At 52.5% G+C, this 15,965-nt stretch overlaps 9 protein-coding genes and 1 non-coding gene across 10 annotated transcripts; 7 read left to right on the top strand and 3 right to left on the bottom strand.

Annotated features, from left to right (window-relative positions):
- Positions 1 to 126: 126 nt before the first annotated feature.
- On the bottom strand, positions 127 to 2,413 carry BO80DRAFT_374840 (FAD-binding oxidoreductase). Its single transcript, XM_025716612.1, has 4 exons — positions 1,986 to 2,413; positions 1,432 to 1,931; positions 920 to 1,373; positions 127 to 871 (listed from the first exon to the last, which is right to left on the bottom strand). The coding sequence occupies exons 1-4, from the start codon at positions 2,375 to 2,377 to the stop codon at positions 289 to 291; spliced, it is 1,929 nt and encodes a 642-aa protein (XP_025578756.1). The 5' UTR covers positions 2,378 to 2,413; the 3' UTR covers positions 127 to 288.
- Positions 2,414 to 3,457: 1,044 nt separating this feature from the next.
- On the top strand, positions 3,458 to 4,822 carry BO80DRAFT_347839 (uncharacterized protein; the record flags this gene model as incomplete). The annotated part of the gene is made up of 6 exons (XM_025715435.1): positions 3,458 to 3,581; positions 3,630 to 3,655; positions 3,705 to 3,741; positions 3,791 to 3,876; positions 3,932 to 4,302; positions 4,381 to 4,822. The coding sequence occupies 6 exons, from the start codon at positions 3,458 to 3,460 to the stop codon at positions 4,820 to 4,822; spliced, it is 1,086 nt and encodes a 361-aa protein (XP_025578755.1).
- Positions 4,823 to 5,075: 253 nt separating this feature from the next.
- BO80DRAFT_399860 (uncharacterized protein) lies at positions 5,076 to 8,001 on the top strand. Its single transcript, XM_025717485.1, has 2 exons — positions 5,076 to 5,204; positions 5,275 to 8,001. Exon 2 carries the CDS (start codon positions 5,394 to 5,396, stop codon positions 7,911 to 7,913), a length of 2,520 nt encoding a protein of 839 aa, XP_025578754.1. The 5' UTR covers positions 5,076 to 5,204; positions 5,275 to 5,393; the 3' UTR covers positions 7,914 to 8,001.
- A 177-nt stretch (positions 8,002 to 8,178) lies between these two features.
- Positions 8,179 to 8,270, top strand: BO80DRAFT_t65. Its single transcript has one exon. It is a non-coding gene; the product is annotated as a tRNA-Asp (tRNA).
- Positions 8,271 to 8,853: 583 nt separating this feature from the next.
- BO80DRAFT_491165 (NAD(P)-dependent oxidoreductase) lies at positions 8,854 to 9,829 on the bottom strand (the record flags this gene model as incomplete). Its single annotated transcript, XM_025723682.1, has 2 exons — positions 8,854 to 9,732; positions 9,785 to 9,829. The coding sequence occupies 2 exons, from the start codon at positions 9,827 to 9,829 to the stop codon at positions 8,854 to 8,856; spliced, it is 924 nt and encodes a 307-aa protein (XP_025578753.1).
- An 835-nt stretch (positions 9,830 to 10,664) lies between these two features.
- Positions 10,665 to 11,672, top strand: BO80DRAFT_462052 (short-chain dehydrogenase/oxidoreductase). The gene is made up of 2 exons (XM_025722486.1): positions 10,665 to 10,957; positions 11,010 to 11,672. Exons 1-2 carry the CDS (start codon positions 10,760 to 10,762, stop codon positions 11,616 to 11,618), a joined length of 807 nt encoding a protein of 268 aa, XP_025578752.1. The 5' UTR covers positions 10,665 to 10,759; the 3' UTR covers positions 11,619 to 11,672.
- A 160-nt stretch (positions 11,673 to 11,832) lies between these two features.
- BO80DRAFT_422270 (uncharacterized protein) lies at positions 11,833 to 12,512 on the top strand. Its single transcript, XM_025718785.1, has one exon. It carries the CDS (start codon positions 11,961 to 11,963, stop codon positions 12,495 to 12,497), a length of 537 nt encoding a protein of 178 aa, XP_025578751.1. The 5' UTR covers positions 11,833 to 11,960; the 3' UTR covers positions 12,498 to 12,512.
- A 116-nt stretch (positions 12,513 to 12,628) lies between these two features.
- On the top strand, positions 12,629 to 13,250 carry BO80DRAFT_441887 (uncharacterized protein; the record flags this gene model as incomplete). Its single annotated transcript, XM_025721230.1, has 3 exons — positions 12,629 to 12,873; positions 12,939 to 13,044; positions 13,218 to 13,250. The coding sequence occupies 3 exons, from the start codon at positions 12,629 to 12,631 to the stop codon at positions 13,248 to 13,250; spliced, it is 384 nt and encodes a 127-aa protein (XP_025578750.1).
- BO80DRAFT_422269 (alpha/beta hydrolase) lies at positions 13,197 to 14,326 on the top strand. Its single transcript, XM_025718784.1, has one exon. The coding sequence runs from the start codon at positions 13,300 to 13,302 to the stop codon at positions 14,227 to 14,229; it is 930 nt and encodes a 309-aa protein (XP_025578749.1). The 5' UTR covers positions 13,197 to 13,299; the 3' UTR covers positions 14,230 to 14,326.
- Positions 14,327 to 14,488: 162 nt separating this feature from the next.
- Positions 14,489 to 15,577, bottom strand: BO80DRAFT_452510 (hemolysin III family protein; the record flags this gene model as incomplete). Its single annotated transcript, XM_025721953.1, has 3 exons — positions 14,489 to 14,650; positions 14,706 to 14,936; positions 14,990 to 15,577. The coding sequence occupies 3 exons, from the start codon at positions 15,575 to 15,577 to the stop codon at positions 14,489 to 14,491; spliced, it is 981 nt and encodes a 326-aa protein (XP_025578748.1).
- Between the last annotated feature and the right edge of the window lie 388 nt (positions 15,578 to 15,965).

Raw genomic sequence — 15,965 nt, 5'->3', positions numbered from 1 at the left:
GAGAAGTCACGCTCTTTTTTGAAGCCTCCATCGATCCGATGTTCATCCGGTGTTGTCCCTCTTCCTTCTGTCATTTCCATCTCTTCTTGATATGTTTATCCTCAAATCACCTTGGGTTGTGGTAAGTCTATCTCCTCTTTCTTCTTGTTCAGTCTACTTTGTCCTTCTTGGTCACACCCAAGATATGCTCAAGGTTTCTCTCTACTGAAAAGTAGGATACTGGAGCTGGCTTGAATACTTCAATGCATTGACACCTATATACATACGCTGAGCACTGACCTCATTTCATTAGGCAGATTTCGGACACAACCGCCCATTGTTGTTCCACGAATAGGGTAACGGGTCGGTGACTTGGACCTCCCAGTCCTCCGCTCCCACAGCGGTAAGTGCAAAGAACAACCCGGTCGGGTCGTACTTTTGCTTCAACTCATAAAGGCGGGGGTAGTTGACACCATAAAAGGCTTCCTGGAGATTAGGTTCCAGCAGGTCGGCTTCGCTCATATACGCACCAGAGTCGGGGGAGATATCTCGCAGGGCGTCCATCCAGTTCGTTACAAAGAGAGACGAATTGTGGACGGTCTCCCAGCTGGAGGTGAAGTTCCATTCGGACCCGACGATGACGTGGGCAAGAGCGTCGCGCCAGGCCGGCAAGACAGCGTTGTCGGTCGGCGGCTTGACAGAGATGCCTGTGCCGCTGATGTGGAAGCCCGCGATGAACAAGCCCTTCTCGATGGCGTCCTTATGGGCAAGGAAGTTCCGGTTCCGGAGTTCCTGGCTGCGGAAGACCTTCCGAGGCAACAGACGCGAAGCCGTCTTGACCACATCTGATCCACCGCCCTCCAGAGGGAATGCAACCTTCCAGACATCGTGGCTGAGAAAGTCAGAAATCTCATTTGACACTTGAGCGAGGGGATCATACAAGTTATCCGCGTGGTTGTACCACGGAGTGTAGCTGACATTTAGGCTATCGAGAGTATCAAACCAAGGTTTCAGAAGTTTCTTGGTTTCAGGAATGGTCATGTTCGGCGCAACGAAGGACTCCATGCGGAAATAATAGTCCGTATCGCCAGCATAAGTTGTCCCGATCTCGAGAGACGAAGCACCTAGGTAATAGTATCCGTAGGTTCCGGCATCGACAAAGGTCTCGAAATTGTCCAGGTAGGACCGGAACGATGCCCAAAACGCTTCTGCATTGGGCGTGTCACTGATCGTCCAGTTGAAAGTAACTGTTGTCGTGGGCAACTTCGGATATGCCTTGATCGTCAGAGATGTCACAACACCGATCGTGCTACCTCCACCACCGCGAAGCATCCAGAAGATATCGGAGTTTTGCTTGGAAGTGGCAGTGACGAAGCGGCCATCAGCCAAAACAACTATCGATTGATCAGCGTATGTCTCAGTGGGTGGAAATTTGAGTGAAAGGGAAGCAACCTTCCATTGCCAAGACCTGATCTGCTGCCATGCCATACATGCTGCTTAGTGGCGAATGGCCTCCGCCAAATGTATAGCCACCAGCTACACCAACGGTGGCACCTTCGCCTCCGATGACGGTCACATTGCACGCCTTGGCAAATTCATACGCCTCCCAGGCTTGAATGCCCGTGGCGAGCTTCATAGCAGGCCCAGAATAGCCATTGTCAGCTTTGAAGGAAGGGTAAAATGCCTTGTCCTTGAGCCAGTGTGTCCAGATGGACAGAGCTCCTTTACCCGACGGCTTCCCGTTGAAATCATGACCAGTGTTCTTGACCACGAGCCGGAGGTTCTGGTTTCGGGCAAAATTTACGGCCAGCTGAATCTGGGCAACAGTGGACACATTGACGACGTACGTCGGGTACGCACCCTGCGTACATGTGGTGGTGTAGTTGTACCCGGTGGCCATGCATGAGCGGCCTTCATACAGGGGTAGCATGATAGAGGTGGGGTCCTCGAAGCTGGTGCATTTAGCTTGGCTGTCTTGAAGTGGGTGTTCGATACAATGGACTCACTGCAGAGAAGCATCCAACCAATCCGATGTTATCTCGGAGCACTTTTCCGCATCATATTCCAGCCAGTCTGGGTAGCAGTAGGCCGCCAAAGGCACAGGCTTCAGCAGGCTTCCGCCGAGCAACTGATCGAAGATCTTCCAGGTTGACTCAGCAGGCCATGCCGCATCGCCTGGCATGAGCTTGCAACTATGGTCGCGAGTTCCATTGACGATGGTCGTGTTCGATGCCCCGAAAGCGAACATCCGCGCCAGAGTCTCATTTTTCAGGGCGGTAGCGGCCCTGGCCAAGGCATCATCGGTCAGCTGCACCGTTTCGCCGGGGAATAGGGGCGGTACAGCAGAGGCACTCGTTGTAACAGTTGCTGCTGCTGCACTCAGCGAAGCAGAAGCCATCGAGGCACTCTGTGCAGATGCGGCGGCTGCCACCAGTGAGGCGGCCAAGCCTAGAGACAAATATCCCTTCATGGTCACTACCTCACTTGTTAGAAAGAAAAAAAAGTTACAGACCTGCTGCAGGAGCAATAGAGGGGCCGACGGAGGCTATTAATATAGCTTCCCGGTGAAGTTGACCAACTCGACAACCGAATCACAAAGCTCTTACCCGCTTGGACGGGGCATTTCAACCGCCAAGGTGTAGTGTTTGACACCGTTTCGGCCCTTAATCGAGTGAGATAAAAGGTTTGCGTGGACATGCAGGGGTCCTTCGCCTGGTTGCCAGGCTAATGCAAACTATATTGTCCTCGAATTCAATAGGACCCACCGCTCAAGCTAGAAGAGAGACAGACCCGCACGGCATGACTGGCTGGCATGCCTTTGTGGCGCCCATTGGCCCTTGTCAGTTGTCACTCTGGGATCCAATTCCTCGTATAAGGGTACGCACCACCCTGTTTCTAGACTCCAATGACTTGGATATAGACTAGTTCTTGTTTATAGTGAAACAACCACTCTGAACTAGCACAAAACGCGCCACTAATTTGGCGGCTATTGCATTTCCCGGCGATATTATTGAGATCAACTCCGCTTTAATTCTCGTGTCCATAAATGTGGGGCAAACACACTTGGACCGCCGGTTTCCGATATTAACCTGCTGGTCCAACCGTCTAATACCCCGCTAGTTACCTACGGCTGAATTTAGTGCGAGGCCGTTCGAAGCATCGATCCGGCGGCGCAGCAAAGGCTTTTTGTCGGCTTCGACGATGATAGGCGAGTCAGACAATGTGATAGTATCGGTGCAGTCAACGACAAGGGTGAGGTGATGGCCAGACTCTATCGGATGGTTTCCTTCTCATTAGGTCTGCAGGGAACCAAATCCTTTGCAGGGGGCACGAGGAGGTGTCCCCTGTCAACCCATGATCGTGGTAGGTCAATGATCCGTTTTCAAGGAGACTATTTCCGCTGAGAGTCCAGCCGCGTGCTACTCTTCCCCTGACCTGCCATTGAAATCTATTGCCCAATATCCTCCTTGTTTTAATCATGACTTCAAGTGACAATCTCCAACCACAGGCGATTGGTTTGATATTCGCCTTTCCAGTCATAGCGACACTGGCGGTGGTTTTGCGTCTATACAGCCGTTTATATACAAGGGCTTTTGCCCTTGGTATGTACTTAAGGCTCCTCTTCACCCAAGCATATGCTAACCCAACAGATGACTGGATTATTTCTATAGCGGGTGTATGGATCAAAGCTACTGGAATAAAAATAACGAGACTGACACAATCAGGTCTTCTATTGGGGCGAAACAATAACTTCTTACTATGGTAAGGATCCATGCTCCGTTGCGGACTCCCCCTAATATGAACAAATCAGTCATAAAATGTCTGTACATTGGTTACCACGTCTGGGAGATCCCGGAAGATTCCCCCAAGATCCTAGGCGCTAAATATGCTTACGCGGTAAGAAAGACAGGTGCCTGAAGAGACCTGAAGAGAAAGCTTATTGATCGCTTAGACCGAACTCCTCTACAATCCCATTCTCGGCCTCGTAAAGACCTCGGTCCTGGTTTTCCTGCTTCGTCTAACAGGCCAAAAGATGGCCGTGCGAAGCGCAATATGGGTCATTCTGGGAGTGAATACAATAGCTGTGATTGTGACTTTCTTTGTGACCATGTTTCATTGCACTCCGATCGCAGCAAACTGGGACACAGAAGCATATCCCAATGCGAAGTGTCTCAACTTTGCGAACCTTGTGACAGGAACCGCCGCTGTCTCCATCGGTACCGATGTGCTTGTGCTCATGCTTCCCAGTTGGATCGTGTATAATCTTCACATCCCACGGAGACAACGGCTAATGCTCGTTGGCGTGTTGTCATTTGGACTTTTGTGAGTCAGTCACGACACTGGTTTTGGATCCTATTGGTTTTTATGTCAACAGCTGAGCTGACACAGAGACCACTATAGAACGGTAGTCGCCGGCATTGTCCGTGTTATCCTCCTAGACCGGTATGACCGACACATCCCATACGACTCGACACACTCGGTCCTATTTTGCATATCTACCATTGAAGTCGGGCTCGCATTTATAGCTGCCTGCGCACCGTCCCTGAAGCCGCTCGTTCTCAAGATTATCCCGCGCTTGTTTGCATCCAAGGATCGAAGCGACGGTGGTTACAACAAACGAAGTAAGCCAGGGATGACATACGAGCTGGACAACCGATCTCGGAGGTCGCGATACCGACCGACCCAGAGCATGGCCGCTCTGGAACCGGGTTGGGAGGAAGAGGTGGACAAGGATGGGATTTTGATGACCACTGAGCTGGAGGTTAGATGGGATGTAGATGGGCCGAAGGACGCGAACAGCCAGGAGAGGGGCAGTGTGGAGAGCTTGGTCCGGTATCCTTGATCGGACGAGAGTCGAGCTCGGAGAACGTCGGAAATCGAGTTACTTTCTGGATGGTGGATCAAGTGTACACTACTAAAATAGTCGGACTGTTGGAGACCGGAATATGGCCCCGGCTCGACCCGCGCTTCTCGGGATAGTTGCCGAACTGGGAATTCCACCATCTCTAGGAAAAGATTCCCGAGTTCAGCAATTGCCATTGCTGGCCGGTTTTCTGTTGTGCTGACGCTCGATGATGCTTCCTAGTGAAGATGTTGGTTCTTCTTCGACTCTCGGTATCTGCATCGTGACGACCTCATCCACCCAACTCAGTATTCTGGGACCAGCTTTCTGGATGAATTTGTCCGCTTTTATATGCCAAGATTCGCGGCGAGTGTACAGACAGGTACGGGTTGTTTTGCCAGTTGAAGGCTTATTTATAGCCACAAGGCTGATAGGTCACATGTTGCCGCTAGCGGGCGCACGATAGTTGATACATCCGCCCCGCCATTTCGACCTCAGCCTCAACTTTCTTCCGCCTCGGGTTTCTTGATCAGAAACGTCTCCCAGGATATCGTCCGCAGAACTGCATACGATGAACCGATGGCACGAGTCCGGATGTCGACGACCAGATGTCAGTGCCGCTAGTGGTATCCTGTGCTGCAACTACTGTTTCGCTGTTCCGACCTTGGAAGAAGGCCTAAAGCTGCCTGTATTATCGCCGCTGGACGGCACCCATTATGACCATACCTGGCCATCGGCTGTCCAAGATGATAATTCTAGCATATCTGGGGAAAAGCCAAAGCAGGGCAATTGCCCAGCTGGTCCATCAAGCTTGCAGTCACGAGAGCCAGGATTCCCAAAGATCACACCTAATGACGGCATTCGCCTTGTGCGGCTGAAGGCTGGCCCATTTGACAGCCCCCTGCATGTCGAACTGGATGTCGTGCGCATTCATAGCATTCCTGTGCCCTTGTATGACGCTTTATCGTACACTTCTTTCGACGAAATAGGCGGCCAAGACGAGCTTCGTCCAGTGTTTGTGGGCAAGTACTGGGACATTGTTTATGTGCCGCATAACTGCGAGCAAGCGCTCCGCTCCATTCGGGGTGAGAAGGCTGACAGAATAGTCTGGGTGGACTCTTTAAGCATCGATTCAGCAGATGTTCGGGAGAAGAGCCAACAAGTTGCTTTGGTCGGTCACATTTACAGAAGGGCGACCAAAGTCATAGCTTATCTAGGCCCTGAAACATCAGACAGTGCCAACGCCTTGGGCTTTCTCAAGAGCATTGCGGTAGCCGGACCAGGGATGACGGTTGAAAAGATGCATATTGACAAAGAGATCCGAGCGGCCCTAAAAAGCCTTCTAGAGAGACCATACTTTTGCAGGATATGGGCCGTTCAACATGTCCTGTTGGCTCGCGAGCTTGAAGTAGTCTGTGGCAGACAATGTGCGCCATGGCCCAAGACACCTTTTGCACAGACTCATCCAGATCTTTCTATACCTGATTGGCTGTTCCGGAACCAGAATTGGTATGGGCTTACTGATCGCGATCTTCTGCCAATTTTGATCAAGGCATCGCCGTACAAGTGCTGCGACCCGCGTGACAAGATCTTTGCCGTTTCTGGCTTGATAGCTGAGAGTGGAATTGTCCCTGACTATACGGTTTCCATGGAGCGAGTATATATTGGACTTACTGAATACCTTGTCAAATGTTGCAATGCGATGGATGTGTTCAAATTAGCTGGGCTGCGGAAGAAGTCTTTCGATCTTCCGTCCTGGGTCCCGGACTGGTCTCAGGCATTGTGCACCCGGGATATACCCACATCAACTGAAGATTCACTCGATAAAGAGGATGGTCAGCTACCGGGCCCAACCCATGTGCTTTTCAATGGTCTGCTTGGCCATGAATGCGAAATTCAGAGAGACGCCGCTACGTCGGTCCTGCGGACACGAGCCATCAAGCTGTGCGATCTGAGAGGAACAGTCCAGCGAGGCAAAGGCTATACACACCTCAGTATATCACTTAAACGAAGAGCAACACTGTACGTCACTGTGCCGGATCCGGAATACCAGCCGGGGGCAGACGGCCTGTTTATCCTGGGTGGGTATGACAGCCCTGTCATTCTCAGAGACAATCTTGTCTCAAGGGGTTATACACTTGTAGCGACATGCGCTCTCTCATTCTGGATGCCTGCTTCCCGGGGGGTGTTAGAGCCATCGAGAACAAGGGGAATCCCAGGTATTACAGTAGCGCCACTCTCGCCGGAAGAGAAGATACTGATTCGAGAATTCCACTTGAGTCTGGAACAGGCTAGCCAGATTCCCTCTTCTGCTACTCTCGCAGTCCCCATCTCCTTTTCAACCATTCGCGACCGGGTACTGAGCTATTCCATGATCTCGCTGACGCCTCTACCACGGCACGAGCAACAATTGCAAGAAACCTGGCACACCTTAAACAGCGAACTCGGATGGATGTTTCGCGATCAAGAGGCAATCTGGCAGCTTCTCCAAGAGGTCAATCGACTCAATGCCACCGAGCAACGAGGCGAAGCCCGCATGAAGATCCACCCAGCCCTGGTCATGAAATATTGCGGCACAGACAGTTCAGCGACACTATACACCTGGGACTTGCGTCGATTCTGCTGGTCATTCTTGCATCGCGTCGACCCAGCGAACACGGCCCCGGAGCCCCATTGGTCTCCTATCCTGGACCAAATGATGGCGCGTCTCCCGGATATCCGAAAATGGGCGGAAACGACCGAGCAGCTGTTGAGGCTGTTCGAATATATTGAATTAGTGGTGGAGCATTGCTGGACATGGCTTCCGGGTAATCAACTGTCTCAGAAGTGGACAGCTCATTACGACAACTTCTGCGCTGCCGTGGGAATGGATACGCCGCGGGACCTGTTGAACCAGAGACCATCTCTTGATGAGACTTGCCACTGGGATGTTCAGGAGTTCGAGAACCACCTCCGGGCGAGAGCGCAGCTATGGGAGCTGAACCGGCCGCCTGAGCTCACTGGCCGAGACGCTAATAGTTTGATGGTGCATACTGGGCTCCGGTCTTTGGGGTTGGAGTTGTATGATGAGCAGGTAGTTGAGATCTGGTGATTGCACAATGCCTCCATCAGGACTCGCTTTCTGTAATTGCATTCCATAACCATGGTGGTCTACGCAGATATGCGTCCAGACTATCTATATATTACTCGCTATTCAAAAACACGATTAGAAAAGTTCGGCATCTATTAGCTAAGCAATCAATACCAACTATTACCACTTCAAAAGAGAATATCTACATAGATATTCCCTCCACAAGAACGCCCCATAACAAGATTTACCTTAATATAACATAAAACGAAGCAAGATGAACAAGAAATCCTCGATGGTCTAACGGTCATGATTTCCGCTTGTCAATCCCCAATCGGGGAACAAGCGCGGGAGACCTGGGTTCGACTCCCAGTCGGGGAGATTTCTTTTTTGCCCTTCCCCACCCCAAACCCTCTTTTTACCTTTCGTACATCTTTTTGTTGACCGAGATAAATAAATCGACTGACGAATAGATAATACATAGTCTGGCTTATTGCCTTTCATTTAGCATCTAGCATCATTTCTTTGATCTAGATTCTATATCTAGATCATTACCTTGGGGGGGTGGGGGGGTTGGAATGTAACTGCAGGTAGGGCAGAGGTTTTGGATTATCTAAGATAGACATACTATTTACCATCTGTGGCAATGTATACAAATTGATAATCACGGGTCTGGGGTTGGTGTAAAAAGCAGGGGCGGCGGACGCTGTAGGTATACCAACGGTGCATCGTTTTACTTATACCGGTAAGACGGAAAGATGCCCCAGAAGGGAAAAAAAAGGGGGGGGGGGGGGGGCAACTGATAGGTGGTCTATGGCCATATGGGAAAGAAGGAAGATGTCATGAATCATGCCATACACAACACAACATACAAATGTCACCATCGTAGTACAGGGCAGGACAATATCATCTCAAGCCAATAATTAATTCAAACATAAATTAACTCATAATCCCATCTACTCAATCACTGCTTATTCTCAAACTCCAACCCCGCCTCCTGTCTCACAGCCCCATACATCCCCGCGACATCCCCCCGGGCCCCCATGTGCTCCTTCACCTTGCCCATATACGCATCCGCCAACTCCACACTCTTCATCGTGGCCCCAGCCTTGGCCGCCAAATCCAGCGCATGTCTTGCATCCTTGCGCGCCAAATCCACCGCAAACAACGGCTCCGCTCGCTCATGGTAATCGCCCGAGCGCATCCGCGCCGAATACGCCACGTAGGGCCCCGGAAACACCGCCTCGAAGAACTGGTGTAGCGCGTCCGTGCCTAGACCGCATTTGTCTGCGACGACGAGACCCTCGGCGATGCTTTCGACCATGCCGAGGACGAAGGTGTTGCCGAGGATTTTGAGTTGGGAGGCCTTTGCGGGGGGTTGGTCGCTGAAGTCGACGATGGATTTGGCGATTACCCCTGTCGTGTAGGGTTTCACTTGGTCGACGGCGGCGCGGGGGCCCGCGAGGACGGGGATGACCAGGCCCGCGGCGGCCATGGGAGGGGCGCCGAAGACGGGGCTGGCGACGAAGGAGGCGCCGTGGGAGTGGAGTTTGGTGGAGATGGAGGTGGTGGTGTCCGGGTGCACGGTGGAGAGGTCGACGAAGAGTTTGTTCTGGAGGGAGGTGCCGCTGGCGATGCTGGTGTCGATGATGGCTTGGATGGCGGCGTCGTCACCGACGCAGGTGAAGATGATGTCGGATTTGGTGACTGCTTCGGAGATGGTCGGGACGATGATGGTGTTGGGGGTCGCGGCTTGGAATTCTTGTGCGCGGGCGATGCTGCGGTTGTAGATGATGAGGGGGAGGCTGGGGGTGCCTTTGGCGGCGAGGTTCTTGGCCATGCCCTGTCATGGGTTGGTTAGTGGGATTGCTAAGTTGGAGGGGAGGGAGAAGTACTCGGCCCATGTTGCCGAGGCCCAGCCATGCGAGTTGAGGAGCCATTGTGATGGATGGAGTGGATAGGTGGTATAAAAATGAGGTGAGGAAGTGGTAGGGAGGATACTAAGGAGAGAGCAGTGAGGAGTGAGTGGATGATGGAGTTGAGCCTGCCATGTCTGTCTGTATTTGTATGTGGTGGTGATGCGGAAATGTAGGGCAACCCAAACAGATGACAAATGGAGCATCCGCCAAGTCGGCCCGAAAGGGTTTAGAGTCCGCCCAAGCTTTGCTCAAGCGGAGGCTAAACCACATCCGGAGAGCCCATGTTGCGCGCAGAGGAGAACGGTATCTTCGAGAAGACGGAGTTGATGATAAAATCCCGCTGAATAATATGGCATTAGGCTGATCGGATTGAGTTTGAGGTTGGGTTGGATAAAGATTTGGTCGGGGGTGTGGAGTATGGAGATTTCAGGAGTGCTCCGCAATCCGCCGGTGTGGTGACATTTTGTTGCTTTCTAAATCTCACATCCACGGTATGCTATTATATCACAGGACAAACGAAGTTCTCCTGTAGTCACTGGATCAGCTGAATACCAGCTAATGCTCGTGAGCTCACGTCATGTCGCTTCGGCAGTCATGGTGGCCAACTGCCAACCCCTGATCGACCGGCTAGCCGTAATAGGACTAGTGTCCGCTGGCCGATTTAAAGTTGGTGCCACCAACGGAGACTAAACTCGGAGCGGAAGGCGTGCCAATTTCCCGGGGCTGCGCGCCGCAGGGACCGAGAAGGTTCCCGAATGGATGGATCCTCCGAGGGGCATTATTCAGAAACACCGCCATCCAGAAATCTCTTACAGGTCTCTCACAGACATAAATAAGACCAGAGACCGACCGGATAGTCTGCAGTCTCCATCTTCATCACTCTCATCTTCACTCCGTCTCAACTCTACCATCTCATTTCTCTTCCCCCCTTTCATCCGCCAACTTCTCAACATGCCTTTCAACTACTCCCAGGTCCTCATCATTGGCGCCACCTCCGGCATCGGACGCGCCCTGGCCACCACTCTCGTGCAAAACAACATCCCCGTCGTCATCTCTGGTCGGCGCGAGGCCAACCTGAACGAGTTCGCCGCCCAGTACGGCTCGGACAAGGTCAAGACCAAGGTGTTTGATGTGACAAATCTGGAGAAGGTAAGTCCCGCTTCACCCGCAGCCACCATCGACCCCAAGTTAATGTTCATAGATTCCCCAATTTGCTGCCGAGGTCCTCGCGGAAAACCCTCAGATCGACTTCGTCTTTGTCAACTCGGGCATCCAGCGCCCCTTCGACTTCTCTAAGCCCTCCACCGTCGACCTCGGCATCTTCGATCAGGAGCTCGTCACCAACTACACGGCCCCCGTCTACCTCACCAAGGCCTTCTTGCCCCACCTCCAGGCCCAGAACAAGCCCACCGGACTTATGTTCACCACCTCGCAGATGGCCCTGGTCCCCATGATGCGCTGCCCCAACTACGGCGCCTCCAAGTCGGCTCTGCACCATTTCATTCTCGCCCTGCGCACTCAGGTCAGCGAGGGCCCCGGCAATGTCAAGGTCTTCGAGATCTTCCCCCCGGCGGTGCAGACGGAGCTGCATGACGCGAAGCACCAGCCTGACCTGAAGGACGGCCACTTGATCGGTATGCCCTTGGATGAGTTTGTTGGAAATGTCTGGGGACAGCTGCAGCAGGGCGAGGAGCAGATTGCTGTCGGTTCCGCCAAGGAGATCTTTGATGCCTTTGAGCCCAAGCGCCAGGAGCTGTATGCCGGCATGACGGCGCAGTTGAACGTGTTGATCAAGCAGTTCTTGGTGTAAATCTGGGGATAATTGATGATGAATGTATTAGAGCGTGTGTGCCTGTTAGTCCAGTTATAGTTGAATAGACAGTCGAGATTCCACCGTTCAAGTTTCTGGTACCCATGGCAGATCCACGGCTCGGCAGCCTCGGATCGATTGCATCCATGACGTCAACCGAGGTCAACCATCATGACGCAGTGCTTCCACCAACGTATATTATCCCCCAACCCCTCACTCCTGTTCAACGTATACAAGTTCGCTGCACGATCAAAGTTCTCTCTTCTGTTCGCCAGCGTCTTGGCCTTTCCATCTTGTACAACCGACACTATCCCTTATCAACTCTGCAGCACACGCATCAACATGTCCACCGTCAGCTGGCCTCATCGCTTCCTCCCCGGCACCACCGAAAACTTCGTCTCCAATGAAATCTTCGTTCCTCAGCTCACCGCCACCCGCGTCTGGCCGAACCTTGTCGACCCGGCACGCTGGACATCGTACTACTCCAACGTGGACCAAATAACACCCCCCTCCTCCGGCCCGACACTCCAAAACAAGGGCGACCGATTCAGTTTCGCCACATTCGGCTTCCCGCCGCTCCAAGCAGAAGTGTGTGAGTCAGTGGCGCCGACTTCGAACTCGCCAGGCCGGTTGGCGTGGCGCGCGTGGCAGGAAGGGGACGAGGAGACAGCGCTGGAGGTCTATCATGCGTGGATCATCGAGGACATGGAGTGGGGGGTGGTGCGCATTTTGACACAGGAAGTGCAGGCCGGGCAACCGGCAGCCGGGTTGGCAGAGAAGAAACCGAATCCCATGTTGCTGGGACATCAGGAATGGGTGGAGGGCCTGGCCAAATTTAGTCTGCAGAACTTGGGCAGTATCCCAGTGCAGCCGTCATAATGGATATCAATCTTTCTAGGGCTCAAACGTTCGCTCCCAGCAAAGTAAAGCTAACCGAGAAGCAGAAGGTGTTGCCATTTCTTTAAGACTGGTCAATGGAAGGCGTAGAATGCTGTGCAGGTCCCAGCTGCATGCCGATCGCCAGCAGCACAGGCAGAAGGATCGAGCAATTCCTGGCGGAAGAGCGGATGTCGTACACCCAGAAAGAGAAAGAATTCGAAAAGCTTATCCACAAACAGCGCCATAAAATGCTGAGAAACTGCGTGGCACAGGTGGACCTCGACCGACTCCTGGTAGCGGAGGAGGAAATGGATACGTTCATGCCATTCGAAGAGTTTATTCGGTTTCGCGAATGCAGCAGTGGTCGTCTCCAACAGTTTGTATTCACAAGTTGATGCAAGTTCCGTGTCTCCAGGGGATCTGCTCGACTCGTGAGATCAGTAGTGCTCTCAACGGAAGTCTCAGTCACGAACAGGTCAACGCCTTGGACGAGGAAGAGTGGTGGAATCTGCAGCTGTATGCGGGCGAGGTGATGGACAGCCCAGGGGTAAGAAACGAAAGTGAAATGGCAAATGGTGCTCTGATTGTATACCTTCCGACATGAATCAAGTTTGGATGACAGGAGAGATGGACGATGGAGATAGAAGGTGAAAGGCGACCGGCGGATCCCCGGCGGCCGAGATCAAGTGATCCCCACCGGGCTAATCATCAACTAGTCAGTTTCTCAAATATCCCAACCTGTCCTGCAGTTAATCCCACAATTTCCACAAACAGCCTATACTGTCACATCTTAATCCCAACCATGACAATCCATCGCACCGTCTCCCCCTCCACCCACCTCTCCTATCTCACCAACATTCCCACTCCGTCCCGCAATGCGCCGATCAAGCGACTCTCCCTGATGATCCACGGCTGGGGCTGCCAGGCAACCCACTACATCCCTTTGATCACCCATCTCGCCTGCCACGGCCTCACCCCCGAGTCTGGAGACCTCTTCATCGCCCTGGACCTCCCCGGACACGGCCAATCCCCCAAATCTGCCCTCCCCGAGCCCGAAAAAGGTGGGATCGCCAAGCTGATTCTCCAACTATGCGCAGAGGTTCTCGATTCGTTCGGTCTGCAGCATAATCAGACCGAAACGGTCATCTATGCACATAGCATGGGCATCTTCATGGCGTTGGAGGTGTACTCCAGTCTCGGGAATGTAATTTCTCATGCTATCTTGTCGGATGGCGCTCATTCGAGGGATTCAGCACCGGAGGGGTTTGATTTGGAGAGAATCCGGGAACAGGCGGTGCAGTATAGAGAGGTGATTCAGGATCGGCTGAATTTGTATTTTGGGCCGCGGACGTCGAAGGCGTTCGAAGAGCAGACGAGGGAGGGGTTTGCGAGATTGGATTTTGAGTATGCGCTGCGGATGAGTTATTGGTACGGGGGATTTGATGCTGGGCTTGCGAAGGTGCTTGATGGTTTGGAAAAAAGGAATCGGGAAGCGGTGGGAGCGGGTTTGAACCCGACCAAGGTGTTGCTGATTCAGAGTCAGGAGGCACAGGGATCAAATGGAAGACACGGAATTCAAAAGGGGGATGTGACGGAGTATATGAAATTCGTTCGCGCGCATCTCTCAGAAAGGTGGCTGCAGGAGTGGGTTGTCGAGGGAACAGGGCATTACCCGCACGCTGATGATGTCGAGGAAGTTGGCCCTGTGATTGAAGGATTCTTACGGGACTAATCACTTCACGACCTACATGAGCTATGGAACCTTAGGGTGACTGACTATTCTAATTATATGTCATCTAGCCAAAGTAAATGGGGGCAAACATGCAGCAGAACCCGCAGCAAAACCAACCTTCTAGACAACATACAGAGGTCTAACAGGACATCCGTGTCCAAAAAAAGTCGCACCAGAAAAGACAACCTAGCCAAGGGATATTTCCAAACAAGGACCGCCATGAAATCTAAGCCAGGGTCCGGGGTGAGACGCTGCCACTTTACGAGTGCCTACATTCTCGGTGCCGGTAGTTATAGTCAAATGCAGACAGAATCCCAATGAGCTGGACCGCAGTGGCCAGGACGACGAGAATGTGGAAGATCTGATGAGAACAGCCAAAGATATCGAATTTCCCCGGCCTCAGTGATTCGGGAATCCGCATCTGTAGAAATACATGAGTATCTGGTTCCAAACGTGTCTGATTTCATCGTGCTGACCGTATAGAAAAGAGCTCCTAGAATGAGAAGGGCTCCTTCCCCAAGGTAATATGGCATGCCCGACTGCTCCATCATCTTGGCAAATCCAAAGACGCTGATGCCGTGGATTAGAGGCGCGAAGCCTGACAGTCCCGTACCAACGAATGTGCAGACACGGAACGTTCGCCAGCGAGGACCTTGGAACTTTGGATTCAAAAGAATCACAATAGTGATACAGCTGAGTGTGATGATCTACAAACAGAATCGGTTAGCTCCGATGTGCCAAAGCCGACATTGTAACGTACCATGCCCCAGTATATCCGTCGCAGCAGAGGCTCGCAGTAGAATACCATATAGATTCCGGAGACGAAGTCTCCCAGTGTGAGGACAATGATTCCCACGTAATCGAGTCTCAACCACAAGTCGGAGACATGGAGGGAGTGGTTCATCAAGGTATGATATGTAGCCGACATGCCGAGACATATGACGGCTGTCAAAAGGAAGAAGGCAAACACGGCATGATCACCTAATGTGGCGTCGGGGTACCTGGCTTGGAGGTATTGATAGAATAGGCCTTCCCCCGCGAGGAAAAACACGGCGGGAATGAGATGCGAATAGATATTGACCGTTTCATTGTGCAAATACAGCCAGCTAGCGAAGCATGCATGAGTCGAGTTGGAGACCGGGCGATAACCATGCCGGATGTACTCATTGTCTTGATACCATTCCGGGATCTCGTCGTAAGAGAGCAGGACCGGGTCACTGTCCTCGAACCGGTCCTTTTCCGGTGTTGCTGGCTCTTCCACCACCGGTACCGGTGGCAGAGGGGATGTTTTCCGGTGCCGCGGCAATACTTCCGATATAGATGGACTGTCAGCAGAAAGAAGCCGCATACTGAATATGGGGTGTTTGAGCCTTGGCATGATTGGAGTAGAGCGAAGGTGAACGTTTTTCAGGTGTACTGAATACTCGGAGAAGGTGGGGCTTGGGGAGCCCTTGTATAGCCGGAATCGAGCTCCATCCCATGCAGGAGGGCAGTTTTGCCGGCCAATGATAAGTACCAATGGCCTATCACAAGTGCCCAGGGACGGGAATCGACAGGGGTTTTCGGGCAAGTTACTATGTAGGTAGCCGCCGACACCGGCGAATTGGCGATCAAGACCCCGCCGGGAGGAGCTCAACCGGGGTTTAGTTGCACGGGCTTGCCCGACAGTTCCGAGCCACTCGTTGAGGGCATGCTTTACCGTGTGGTTATATCAAGTTCTCCCAGCCGGCGCCCCA

Source organism: Aspergillus ibericus (assembly GCF_003184845.1).
Source record: "Aspergillus ibericus CBS 121593 unplaced genomic scaffold BO80scaffold_6, whole genome shotgun sequence".
NCBI lineage: Eukaryota > Fungi > Ascomycota > Eurotiomycetes > Eurotiales > Aspergillaceae > Aspergillus > Aspergillus ibericus.
The sequence above is the reverse complement of the archived record's forward strand: the minus strand, read 5'-3'. Positions and strand labels throughout refer to the sequence as shown.

What these genes read in the sequence shown, in the direction of transcription:
- BO80DRAFT_374840 (XM_025716612.1), bottom strand. Translation starts at nt 2,377, where the DNA reads ATGGCTTCTGCTTCGCTGAGTGCAGCAGCAGCAACTGTTACAACGAGT. An exon ending in TGGTTGGATGCTTCTCTGCA is followed by an intron (nt 1,932 to 1,985) that starts GTGAGTCCATTG and finishes TAAATGCACCAG; the next exon opens with CTTCGAGGACCCCACCTCTA. An exon ending in TCAGGTCTTGGCAATGGAAG is followed by an intron (nt 1,374 to 1,431) that starts GTTGCTTCCCTT and finishes ATCAATCGATAG; the next exon opens with TTGTTTTGGCTGATGGCCGC.
- BO80DRAFT_399860 (XM_025717485.1), top strand. Translation starts at nt 5,394, where the DNA reads ATGAACCGATGGCACGAGTCCGGATGTCGACGACCAGATGTCAGTGCC.
- BO80DRAFT_462052 (XM_025722486.1), top strand. Translation starts at nt 10,760, where the DNA reads ATGCCTTTCAACTACTCCCAGGTCCTCATCATTGGCGCCACCTCCGGC. An exon ending in ATGTGACAAATCTGGAGAAG is followed by an intron (nt 10,958 to 11,009) that starts GTAAGTCCCGCT and finishes TAATGTTCATAG; the next exon opens with ATTCCCCAATTTGCTGCCGA.
- BO80DRAFT_422270 (XM_025718785.1), top strand. Translation starts at nt 11,961, where the DNA reads ATGTCCACCGTCAGCTGGCCTCATCGCTTCCTCCCCGGCACCACCGAA.
- BO80DRAFT_422269 (XM_025718784.1), top strand. Translation starts at nt 13,300, where the DNA reads ATGACAATCCATCGCACCGTCTCCCCCTCCACCCACCTCTCCTATCTC.